Genomic DNA, 13,686 nt, shown 5'->3' on the forward strand with positions numbered 1-13,686 from the left:
TGTAGATAGATATGGCTATGGGGATGGCGCACATAATACATTAAAAATATAGACCTAGAGCGCTAGAGCCCTTTGGTACAACGTTATCATCAGGTCCCTCGAAGAGCCTCCTTGAGCCGTCGGTTCCCTGGTTGTTTACCAACAACCAACCGATCATGTTTATTAGCATTGCAGTAAATAATCCTCACCAACATGCTATATATACACAAATAAATTATTTACATTGTAGATCCATACAGTAATGAAGGGGTCCTCAGGCAAAGAGTGATAAACAAAACACTGAAAACCAGATCAAAATTTGACAAGGATTTTTCAAGCATTGCGTTACTTTGGTGAAATTATTGTAGGAATGGTTACTGCTATCATCAATGTTGAAACTTATTTTACACACATGTATTGTGATGTCCTTTAATGAAATAAGAAAAGGGAAAGTTGGGACCACACATCATCAGCCCACCTATCACTGGCCATTGCTTGCAGATAACTATTTTCACTACATATCGCTAAAGTAACAAATTGAATAGTTGTTTTATCAGATTTTGATGAAATTTTCAGCGTTTTGCCCATTTATACTGTACATGTATATATCATAATATATATTCAGATGTTACTGTTTTCAGGCTGGAGTATCCATTTTAAAATATTTTTTCTGATAGTTCTATGACTTGTATGCCTCACATTATGAATTAGTTTATTATTTACATGTATGTCATTGAACATTATAAAATGTATATGAATAAATGACAAGGATTTGTATTGTAAATGCTTGTTATAAATGTATGAATATTACCTGTATTATCTTTTGTTTAGTTGGAAATAAAACTGAATTTGAATTTGAATTTTGATTAAAATAATGCCACATGCATATTAACAACGCTATTCACTATGTGAATCACACAGTAGTTGTTTAGACATTTTAAACAAGTGTTCAAAATCTTAAACAACAAAGATTAAATTCAAATATTTAATTATTAATAATTTAAGCATAGTTGTTTAAGACTCGTTTTAAACACTTGTTTAAACTGTTTAAACAACTACTGTGCGATTCACATAGTAAACAGCGTTGTTTAAATTATTTGTAACAGTGTGTTGAAACATTGTAGTAGGTGCATGGTTGAGATAATCTGGATTACAGTGACACCTTGATGAAATATAACGTATCAGCACAAGCAAAGGCGAGCATGTCTGGGGAGAGGGAGACCAAGTAACACCACTCCCAACCCAATGCCATATCAATATTGAAAGCATTGAACCCAACTCTTTCCTTCAGATTCAGACCATCGAGATCATAGAGCCTGATCACCACCTTCCAATTCTTTCTATCAACGCTCGCTACATACACCCTGTCGTTCTCATCCACGGCAACATACATGAAGACACCCCCTGGAGCTTGTAGAGACTCACCAGCATTCCCATCCCTGTCATAGACCGTCACCACGCGAGGATCGGCATGACATGAACTCGTGACGATCAAACCCGTCCTGGTGGTAGATGCCTGCCAAGTATTGTGCTTTGTTTGAACAGTGTGTTTGAGAGTGGATCCTGTAGGGTCATAGATATAGACTTGTCTTCTATTGTTATTAATGATGATTTCATCTGATTGACTTCTGTTAACTCTGAGATCATTAGGACCGTCTCTCACGTGGATTGTTGCTTTCCTGGAGCCAAGGGGGGAGTATATATAGGCTTCTTTAGTATGGTATAGCGATACGCATAAAGATCCGTCTTGTTGATAGACAAGATCATAATATTTCCTGTCATTGGGTATGTTACTATACTGCTGCTTACTACCATTTGAATCAATGATATCAATACCTTGTGCATTCCACCCATATACGATACCCACACTGTCGTGTGAGTACCGTGTCATTCCAAAAATAATTGACCGTAGATTAACGCACTGAATGACTTCCATCTTGGGATCTGATCCTGAGATGCTCCCGAGGTCAAGACGAGTATCATTTGCTGGTTTGAACCTCTTCCCCTTTGCTTTCTTCGTAATTGCTGACGCAGAAGTGTGATCGGTAGCTTCCTTCAGCATGGCATCCAGCTCCTCACAGAGCAAGATATGAGCAGATAGAGTGTCTGTCTCAAGATGACCTAGTCTATCATTATCTACCAATGTTATTGAACTACAAATACTCTTGATTACCTGACGATCTTTTGACTTCAAGACGTTGAGGTCGTCATCAAAACTATGCTTTAAGGCATTTATTTGGTCGGTGAGATTTCGAAGATTTTCTTCCAGCTCCTTGGCCTTGATGGTGTAAGCCTGCCTGACATCATCTAGTAGTGTCTGCACTGCAGTGTGTACCTCATGACGTTGTATTTCTATGTTTTGAATGTTCTTTTCCAGCTCTGTTTTCTTGTCAGCACATCGTTGGGCAAGGTCTTCCACCTAAGGAATGTAAGTTTGAATAGTACAAACAACGGTTTAGATCTGCAAATATTCCTTAAATGTGAAAATAACAAACTATTTAAAAAGATAACTACTGCAGAATGACACGTGATAATCAGTAAAAGAAACCCCATATTTACACAATTTCATGTCATTGTTACAATAACTTTAAAGAAAATCGTGGCTGACATTCAACAAAAATAATGGGAAGAAATGCATTATATGCAACAGTATTAACAATATTGATGATGGTACGTTACATAAGCTAATTATCAGATACAATACATTTTTGATTGATTGATAACGAATTTATTTCATTTCAAAATTTCAACAAAATTACAAAGTAGAGCGAATTGTAATATAACGTAATGAAATGAAATGGAAACCTGCTGAAAAGCACAGATCGTTAAAGGTTTTTTTTTTACATATTGATACAAGATACAAAGTTCAAAGTCTATCTAATACACAGATCATCATATCTTTCTTGTAAAAATTACATATAAATCCTTGTAAATTGTTAGTTTTTTATCATATTCTCCCATAGCAAGTAAAAGATAAACAAGGCTGAATAATATTACAAGAAAGTGAAAAGGACACACGAAAGAAAGCATTACAAGAACAGGAAATACAGGTAATAGAACGGTACAAGAACAAGGCACGGCAAAAATTATAAAAGAACAAGACATAACAAAAACTATACAAGTACTGACAAAATATAACAAAAACAATAAAACAAAGGACAAAACAAGAGTAAAAGAAAACAAACAAAAAAAGCTGCACGGGTAGATAGAATGAAGAGACAGAGACGGGAAATGAAGTGAAATAAAGAGAGGAAGAAGGGAGAGAGTGGGGAAAGGAGAATAAGAAAGAATAGGAAATCCTCAAAATATTCTACTGATACTAAATTTTAGGGGTGTTATGATTATTAAAGGGATTTTGTTTTATGCTATATGAATTGTAGGCTTATTTCGTAAAGCTTGTGAAAGTGAGTTCCATGGTTTCATGCCACAAGACATGACAAGTTTGTTTGGAAATAATGTCATTGTTCAAGATAAATGGAAAATTCCAGCAGATCTATCGTAGAGTAGTGATGAATATTTACATTTCTTGTAACATTTTAGTAAATTTTTAATATATTTATCAATATTATAGTATCCAAATGTTGTGATTTGTTCAATCTTTTAATTTCGTCATTATTATATTCATCATCATCACTTATTGTTTTTATTACCCTTATATTTCAAATCAACATTTCTATCTTTAATACCACTAGGTATATGGTATGCAATTTGTTTTTGTTTGATGGAAGTGAAATAAATAAATTTGAATTGAATTGAATTGAATTGAATTGAATAGGTATACTAAAGGTCACGTCCACCCCAGAAAAATTATGATTGAATAAATAAATCAAACTAGCATCTGAAAATTTCATCAAAATTTGATGTAATATGAATTGAATTGAATTTATTGGAACTTCACTGGCAATTGCCAATATTTTGTTCGAAACAAGAAGTAGAAAATTATACAATACAAATATACAATGCAAGGAATATAAGCAAATAAACAAAAACAAAATAGTATTTTTTTTTTTTTTTTTAAAAAAAAAAGAGAAACAACTTATGTATACAGATATACACAATAAACATAGGAATCATTTGGATAGATAATTGACAATGGATATAGAGACTGATATCCAAGAAAAGATAAAGAAACATAAAGAAAGTGAGAGAGGAGAGGGAAATAAAGTTGAAAGAAGTTCGAAAATGGAGAGAGCGGGAAAGAGAGGAAGAATGAGAAGAATGGCATTACATGTAAACTCATTGTGTAAAAATATTGCGAATATATTACTTTAAAGTGTTTGCCGGTTGATATTTTTGTACTCAGAAATCCCCCCTAATAGCAATTATGTTTTGGATAAAAGAACAAAACAATTTAATCAAGGCTTCCGTATAATTAAAACAAATATGAGAAAGCTGTGACATTTTAAAATTTCGCGTATTTTTCACAAAACAGTGATATGCACAACTCAGTGACATGCAAATGAGACAGTCGATGATGTCCCTCACTCAATATTTATTTCGGTGTTTTTTTTAATTGTTTTAATTATACAATATTTATAGTTTATAGATATGACAATAAGGACCAACTTGACTGAACTATATAGTATTAAAACAATACTTATTCTACATGACCGGGAGGTGTATGATGTATAAGTCTCCTCGTTTGCATACCGACCAGGATGTGCATAAAAACTGTTTTGTGATATTAACCGAAATCTAAAATGTCATAACTTTCTTATTTATATCCGATTTCGATGAAATTTTTAGTGTTATGCTTGTTATTTGGATTTTACTCTTTTTATTCAAATCAACTTTATGTTGGGGTAGACTTGTCCTTAAATATTGTTAATGTTATTTACAAACATGATCATTCCTATTCTTCTCAAAGTCATTTTCAGCTCTCTTCATCATCATCATCATCATCATCAATATTCAATTTCATTGTTCTTCTATACAGGTGAGGTTTCATGGGAGCCAAACTTCGGGTGCCGCCTTGTTCCCCCTCCCCTCCCCTCCCCCTCCCCCCCCCCTCCTCCTCCTCCCCCTCCTCTCATCCCCCTACCCCTCACCGATCGAGGCGTGTTTTTTTTTCTCATCATTTTTTTTTATCATTGGTATTAATAGTATTGTCAGTGTCAACATTCAATTCAGATTTCTTTTCCACACTATGATCTATTAAATAAATAAAATTACCTTCCGTCGCAACTCTTGTTCAAAGTCAACCTGGTTCTTGATTTCATGAGCTTTATGACCAACAAGTACACACTTGTGACAGACTTGGACCTTACAATCCTCACAATACATATCCTTGTTCTCAAGTTTGTGGATGGAGCACTTCTCGAATAAATGACCAATGCTGACCTTCCCTTCGATGACATCATCCATGGAGACAATCTCATGATCTTCAAAGACTGAAAGATATTGATGACAGTGCAAACATTTATCACATATGTAGTTATTACATGTTCTGCAGAATGAGACAGCATCTCCTTGAAGCTTGCAGCCAGAACATTTTTGTCGCATCTCGAGGACAGCGTTCATCCCACCACACTTGACGTGGTAATCGTCTACGCATCCGTTGATGGAGACATTGAGGCGGAGATCATCGACACGGTTGGCAGACAACTTGGTGATCTCCCTGCATAGAGGACAGACCATGTGATCAAGGTCCTGGTGGGTTAGATCGTATTTCTTGAGGCATCGCCTACAAAATGTGTGTCCACATGAAGTCAGGATTGTCGCCTCGACAAATATATCAAGGCATAATGGACATATCAGGTTCGGTGAAGAGCTTGAAGCTTTCTCTGATCCACACTTCTCAGCCATCGCTAAATAAAGATATCTAATTAAATTCCAACCACAACAACTATGACATTACAACGAAGCCAACTGTGCATTGCTATACAAATTACTCGTAGAGGTACTAAGCACACTATTTTGAATTGAAGCATGGAGCTATAACGTCTATTAATAGAACTGGGTATTCCCACCTACCTTTACATCGTTATGTATGTATAATTCCATCGAAAGAGGGAGATTTTTTTTTTCATTCGGCTTATATACATTTAATGACCCAAAGCCTCGTACCGGGGCCTCGGTTGACTTTTTTTATTACAAACAATGGTAAAAGCACACTATTGTGCAGTAGAAACTTCCTATAAATAGAACTGGGTATAATAATTATATTAATAGCTTGTGTGGTGCTGGCTCCATGTGACTACATGATAACTATGTCATCAGAATTGTTCTTCCACTCCGGGCTTCCACTACAAACTCTTGTCAGTTTTCTTTATTACAAAGGTTGATTAGCCAGAATGTAGATATTCCTATTTTCAATTGGTTATCTAAATATTCGAGATGTATCGATCCATGCTGGCCTTGGCATTGTTTGACTGAAGCAACACAGCCAAAAAGCCGTTTAAAACCTATACCACGCTGTTCGCTACATTAAGTTAAAAGTAGTCAGTGTTTAAACGCTTAAAGTCTTAAATAACATTAATAAATCAAGCATGTTTCTTTATCATACAATGAGTAATTAATAAGCAATATTGCAAAAAAAAATCTGCATATGATTCTCTATTGCCTTACACCTCGAACTAGTATCAACTGTTTGTACTAATAATTTTGGGACGAAAGTGAAAAATCGATCGTTCTGATTAGAAATTGATATCATACAATATATATATAGACTAGCGCTAGTGCAAAACTCAATAGCAGTGCATTATTTTGCATTAGTTTAGTTCTTGAATTCAGACCCCTTTTGAACAGATGTTCTGTTTGTCCTTACATCTCAATGCACCAAATATCTGAATGCAGATACTAAAGAAGCCGAAGGGTGGCGGTAGAGGGTGTTGAATGTTGGTGTGTATGTATATATTTTGGTCTTGGGGCAAAGATGTGCAATACACATTTTTTGCATGTGTTGGAAATTGCGTTGCCATGGTAACAGTGTATTATGGCAAAAATAAGGTAGAAATCTTGCAGTTAAAACTACTTTCTCTGTTTTCATCCGATTCTCACGGGCACACACATTGGTCTCGAGGTGAAGATGTCTAAGACACATATTTGTGTGTCTTTTAGAAATCTTGTTGCCATGGTAACAACATATCATATGGTGAAAATTGGGGGAAAAACTAACAATTCAAACTGCTTCATCAGTTTTCAATCAATTCTCATGAAATTTGGCACACACATTGGTATGAAAGTCACAGTAGATGTACAAGGCACTTTTTGTGTGTGTTTCAGAAATTGTGTTACCATGGTAACAACATATTATATGGAAAAATGCAGGTAAAAACTTTGCAATTTGAACTACTTGATCAGTTTTGGACCAATTCTCATGAAATTTGGCTCACACATTTGCCTTGAGGTAAAGATGTGCAAGAACCATTTTTTGTATGCATTTGTCAGAGAGTGCATTGCCATGGTAACCACATATGATAGCCAGAAATGCAGGAAAACTTGGGTCATCGTGGATCAAACTACTTCCCCTGTTTTTAGTCAGTGCTCATAAAAGATGGAAGAAATATTCATCTTGGGGTAAAGATTCATACTAAATTCTAAATGTCTTCTGAACCAGTGCTTCTCAACCTTTTTTTACTCAAGCACCACTTTGACTCTCATATTTTTTTTCGAGGCCCACCTACCCAAAATTTAAGAAAACGTCGATTTTGATGAAAAAAAACGTTTCATGAAATTTGAACACAAAGCTCTAAAGCACATTCGAACAAGCAGTTTGAGAAATAATCTATATTCGGAAATGTCTGGTAAATGGGCGACATTTAACTACATACACAATATGCATGCACATGAGGTTTACATCAAAGTTAGATCGAACAAATCATATAGTAAAGTGTGCATGTATATGCTTTGCAACATGCATGCTACCAAAAAGTGTGCTTAGATTTTGTTTGACCCAAGTATATCGATCGGACAAAACATCTTAACAGGTATATAGTTTTCCCCTTTTTTTTCTCTCTCTTGAGCTTATCGCGGCCCATCTGCGAGTACTTCGCGGCCCACCAGTGGGCCGAGAAGCACTGGTCGAGAAGCGCTCTTCTAAACTGCATTAAAATGGTCACGCCAGAGTGTGGGGGTATTAATCACCTTCAGTATGATATTTCTAGATTTTGGGGGGAGGGGCGGGATTGGTCCTTGAAATCTGACATCAAAATAAAGAAGGTTAAAGGCGGTGGCCATTAGGAACATAAACATGGTACACTCTGAAAAGGAAACCCTTCAAGGGCATAGCCTGGGGGTACACTGGGTGAATGTGAAACCTTCCGCTGAAGCAGAGGAGCTCCGACATTGGCAAGCAAAACAAAATGTGTACCCCTTCTACTTTCAACAGCTGATTTTCCATAACTTAGTTCCACCTCCCCAAGATGTTCATCCCTCCCCATACCACTTTTAGTTCTACCTCCCCATGCCCAAACCAGTCTACGCCTTTGCCCTTCAGGTTCTTGGCATTTTTAAAGCGAGACATTACTCCCCTTTTTTTTGGGGGGGGGGGTCTTTAGATAATGACCTCATAAAAGTAAAAGTTAAAGGACTATGACTAGGAACTTAACCCCCCACCCCGAAAAAATAGGGGGGCTGATATATTTTTTGAGCAGAAAAATGCCCCCCCTCCCCTTTATAGGTATATAGTAGAGTTCTTTGCACTTCAGAGTTCAGACCATTCATTTGAAGTTTAATGCATTCTGCTTTGATACAAAACTGTTTACAGTACCCAATTATTAATCATTGTTTAGCTATAATCTACTCACTCTTTTATTCATATTCCGTTCCTACTCTTTCTTTTAAACTTTATCACATCACTCTCGATTTTGAGCTTCACCATACCATCTCCTTCCGTTTCCTCTCTCATTTAGCTTTACCTTTAATCATGCAACTAATTATAGAAATATATTTTTTTTATACAAAAATCTCTGCACTTGTTTTAGAAATTCACTTGCAAGTCCATGACTCAAAAACATACCATATCAAAAATATACATATGTGCACAATAAATGTTAGCCTATTTTCTTTCATTTATTTTTTTCATTATGTTTCTGTGACAGTCCATGCTTTATACATCCTACATCTCTCATTGTCAAAAATTAATATTATGTTTCAGTAGCAAAATTGTTGGATGCAAACTCTGACTGTCATTAAAAAATTCAAATAATCTTCCATTGGCATGATTGGAGTAAAGACAAACTTATAAGGGATATGACTAGAATATAATTATATGTTGAGAAACTTTTATTTCTCTACATATAATTATATTCTAGTCATATCCCTTTCAGATGGTGGTAATTGCAGGAATGGGAAAATTCAGTGATAAAACTACATCCATGGAAAATAACTACATCAATTTTTGTCAAGCAACAATTATTCCATTCTGAATGCTGCAACCTTGTTAATATGAATTTGATGTACCTTTACCAAAATATAATATCATGACAGTCATTTCCTCTATTCTTTAAACTAGACATTAAAGACATTGTTAGTAGTATTATTCAGGACAGAGTGTAGCCAAAATGGAGTTCAATTTAATTCAATTTAATTCTTTTATTTTTCATTTCCATTCAAAACATAATACAAAGTAATATAAAGTAATACAAATCAAGTACAATTTTATAGAAGGGCATTCTTACTTCGTAAAACAAAAAAATAGTATAATATAGAGCATAAATGGAAATGAGGGGGATCCACTAAAAAGCAAAGCTTGTAAAGTGTGGATCCCCCCTGGAAATAAGGAAAATATCGTCGACTTATTCTTATATGCGTACATATATGTATTACAGGGAAGAAAAGAAAAAGAGAACAAAAGAAATCATATTGATGCGAACATAATTACTGAACAAATGAACAGAGGGTCGTGGGTTCGAATCCCAGCCATGGCGTAATTTCCTTCAGCAAGAAACTGATCCACAATGTGCTGCACTCAACCCAGGTGAGGTAAATGGGTACCGATTGGAAGTTATTCCTCAAGAAGCTGTGTGCGCTATGAACGCCTAGCTTAGCCGGGTAATATAGGAGCGCCTTGAGCACCTAACAAGGTGGATATGTGCGCAATATAAATACCCTATATTATTATTATAATCAAGATAATGAAGTGTTAGTTCCGTTGAGAAGAATTATAGGAATTAAGTAGGATAAGTTTGAGTTTATGTTTGAATGAATTTAAGGAGACACTGTCTTTAACATTATTAGCTAGTGAGTTACAGAATTTCGGACCGTTGAATAGGAATGTATTTTTGGCCAGTAAAGTTCTGTAAAGTGGAATGTGAAGTTCGTCAGAGTGTCTCGTGGGGTAGTTATGATAAAATTGATTTTTAGGGAACATGGCATCAAAAATATGGGGAAGTGCATTATTATTATAACTATACATGAAATGCCCTAACTGTAGTAAATACAGGTCTTTGACTTTCAACAGTTAACTTTCTAGAAAAAGTGGGTCCGTATGAGAACGGAAACATGTACTATAAATAATACCAAGTGCTTTCTTTTGCAAAAGCAACAATTTATCTAATAAGTATTGATGGGTATCACCCCAAATAAGATTAAAAGATTATGAAGAAAACAAATAAATGTCATGGTATTATATTTCGGTGTAGGTTTAAGCATTCAAAATGGAATAATTGTTGCTAGATAATAATGAATTAAAATAGCAAAAAAAATATACTTAGAGAGGGAGACAAAGAGGAGGGGAACAAAACAAGAAGGTATGGTAAAGCTCAAAAGTGCAAGAGTGATATAAAAAGTCAGAGTAGGGACCGAAATGAACAAAGACTGATTAGAAGATAAATAAAACATTGATTAATTTGTCCCCGGAAACGATCTTTTATCAAAGCAGAATGTTTTAGGCTTTAAATTAAATTTACACGCTGAAGTGTAAAGGATTTTTCTTCCCCCCACCCCCCCCCCCAAAAAAAAAGGGGGGTTAAGTTTCTAGTCGTGATAATTTCCTTTTGTTTAAGTTCCTAATGGTCAGTTTTTAAGGACCTCCTCCGCCCCCCCCCCCAAAAAAAAAAAGAACTTATAAATATTATTGAAGGTAATTAATGCCCTGCACTATTATATGACGTTAAAAGGGAAATCCAACCCAAAAAAACACTTGTTTATGTAGGAAAAGGACAAATCAGACAAGTTTATAGGTCAAAGTTTGAACAATATCGGACAAACCATTAGAAAGTTGTGAATATATAAAAGTTGTAATCATTGGTAATCACTATACCCATGAAGACTTCAAATTGGCCGCATATGTGATGTCATAGTGATGTAAGGTAAGGACCACTCTTCCATGTACTGGAATAATTAATTGGCTAAAATTTCTTTTTTTCAAAAGTTTTACTTCAAATTATATCTTTCTTTCATGAGGACATAAAACATTATACTACCAGGGTTTATATTACAGCTCCAATGGAATAGGGATTTAGGAGAAAACAAAAAATCCTGATAATTAAGTACAAGTCTCATGGGAAAGATGTCCTTGCGGCCTCGCCCCTTGTCATAATTTACTCACCCAGTTGCCAATTTGAAATCTACATACTAGTAGCCTTATGGATCTTAATTTTAAACTCAGCCATAACTTTATTTTGCTTGTCCGATTTTTTTCAAACTTTCACCATTCTTATTTTTCTACTTTTCAATGCACACAACATTATGACCAAGGCTGCATTCCCTTTTAACAATGAATATGAATCTTTACCCAAAATGAATATTTGTCTCAACTTTTATGAGCACAGGCTGAAAACTGAGAAGTAGATTGATCCACAATGAGTTTTCCCCATATTTCTGGCTATATGTGGTTACCAAGGCAATGCACTCTCTGAGAAATGGACACAAAAAATGGTTCTTGCACAAATTTACCTCAAGGCAAATGTGTGAGCCATAATTATTTCATGAGAATTGATTCAAAACTGATCAAGTAGTTCAAATTGTAAGGTTTTTACCTACATTTTGCCATATAATATGTTGTTACCATGGCAACACAATTTATGAAACACACACAAAAAGTGTCGTGTACATCTTTACTTCAATACCAATGTGCGTGCCAAATTTCGTGTGAATTGATTGAAAACTGATAAAGCAGTTTGAATTGTAATTTTTCCAATTTTCACCATATGATATGTTGTTACCATGGCAACATGATTTCTGAAAGACACACAAATATGTGTCTTAGAAATCTTCACCTCAAGACCAATATGTGTGCTAAATTTCATGAGAATCGGATGAAAACACAGGAAGTAGTTCTAACTGCAGTGTTTTACCTTATTTTTGCCGTAATACACTGTTACCATGGCAACGCAATTTCCAACACATGCAAAAATGTGTATTGCACATCTTTACCCCAAGACCAAAATATGTACATACAAACCAACATTCAACCAATATACATGGGATCCTGATATTATGCATGTGATCAAATTCAATAGAAACTTTCGTTGTGCCTAACAACGAAGAAACTATTATCGAAATTATGACTCATCTCATGATTAGTCATTACATGATAAAATAAACAAAGACACATGAAAACAAAATGTATCCACACTTTAAGAAAATATGTTGATGGATAATTATGTACATTGCAACATACCTATTAGAGTATGAAAAAAAAAACACATGTGCATTATACTGTAGTCAGATATGGCTATGGGGATGGCGCACATAATGAATTAAAAAGTATAGACCTAGAGCGCTAGAGCCCTTTGGTATACGAAATTATTATCAGGTCCCTCGAAGAGCCTCCTTAAGCCATCGGTTCCCTGGTTGTTTACTAACAACCAACCAATCGTGTTTTCTGAGCATTCAAGTAAATAATCCTCACCAACATACCCTATATACAAAAATAAAGTATTTACATTGTATAGATCCATACAGTAATGAAGGGGTCCTCAGGTTACTGAAAACCAGATGAAAATTTGACAAGGATTTTTCAAGCATTGCGTTACTTTGGTGAAATTATTGTAGGAATGGTTACTGCTATCATCAATGTTGAAAATTATTTTACACACATACCTTGTGATTTCATTTAATAAAATAAGAAAAGGGAAAGTTGGGACCACACATCATCAGCCTACCTATCACTGGCCATTGCTTGCAGATAGCTATTTTCACAAAATATCGCTAAACTAACAAATTGAATAGTTGTTTTATCAGATTTTGATAAAATTTTCAGCGTTTTGCCCATTTATACTGTACATGTATATATCACAATATATATTCAGATGTTACTGTTTTCAGGCTGGAGTATCCATTTTAAAATATTTTTTTCTGATAGTTCTATCACTTGTATGCCTCACATTATGAATTAGTTTATTATTTACATGTATGTCATTGAACATTATAAAATGTATATGAATAAATGACAAGGATTTGTATTGTAAATGCTTGTTATAAATGTATGAATATTACCTGTATTATCTTTTGTTTAGTTGGAAATAAAACTGAATTTGAATTTGAATTTTGATTAAAATAATGCCACATGCATATTAACAACGCTATTCGCTATGTGAATCGCACAGTAGTTGTTTAGACATTTTAAACAAGTGTTCAAAATCTTAAACAACAAAGATTAAATTCAAATATTTAATTATTAACAATTTAAGCATAGTTGTTTAAGACTCGTTTTAAACACTTGTTTAAACTGTTTAAACAACTACTGTGCGATTCACATAGTAAACAGCGTTGTTTAAATTATTTGTAACAGTGTGTTGAGACATTGTAGTAGGTGCATGA

General features: G+C 34.6%; 1 protein-coding gene across 1 annotated transcript; it reads right to left on the minus strand.

Moving 5' to 3' along the window:
* Nucleotides 1-1,067: 1,067 nt before the first annotated feature.
* Nucleotides 1,068-5,833, minus strand: LOC135156645 (E3 ubiquitin-protein ligase TRIM45-like). Its single transcript, XM_064109503.1, has 2 exons — nucleotides 5,152-5,833; nucleotides 1,068-2,398 (listed from the first exon to the last, which is right to left on the minus strand). The coding sequence occupies exons 1-2, from the start codon at nucleotides 5,782-5,784 to the stop codon at nucleotides 1,130-1,132; spliced, it is 1,902 nt and encodes a 633-aa protein (XP_063965573.1). The 5' UTR covers nucleotides 5,785-5,833; the 3' UTR covers nucleotides 1,068-1,129.
* Nucleotides 5,834-13,686: the final 7,853 nt, after the last annotated feature.

This window comes from Lytechinus pictus, chromosome 14 (assembly GCF_037042905.1).
Source record: "Lytechinus pictus isolate F3 Inbred chromosome 14, Lp3.0, whole genome shotgun sequence".
NCBI lineage: Eukaryota > Metazoa > Echinodermata > Echinoidea > Temnopleuroida > Toxopneustidae > Lytechinus > Lytechinus pictus.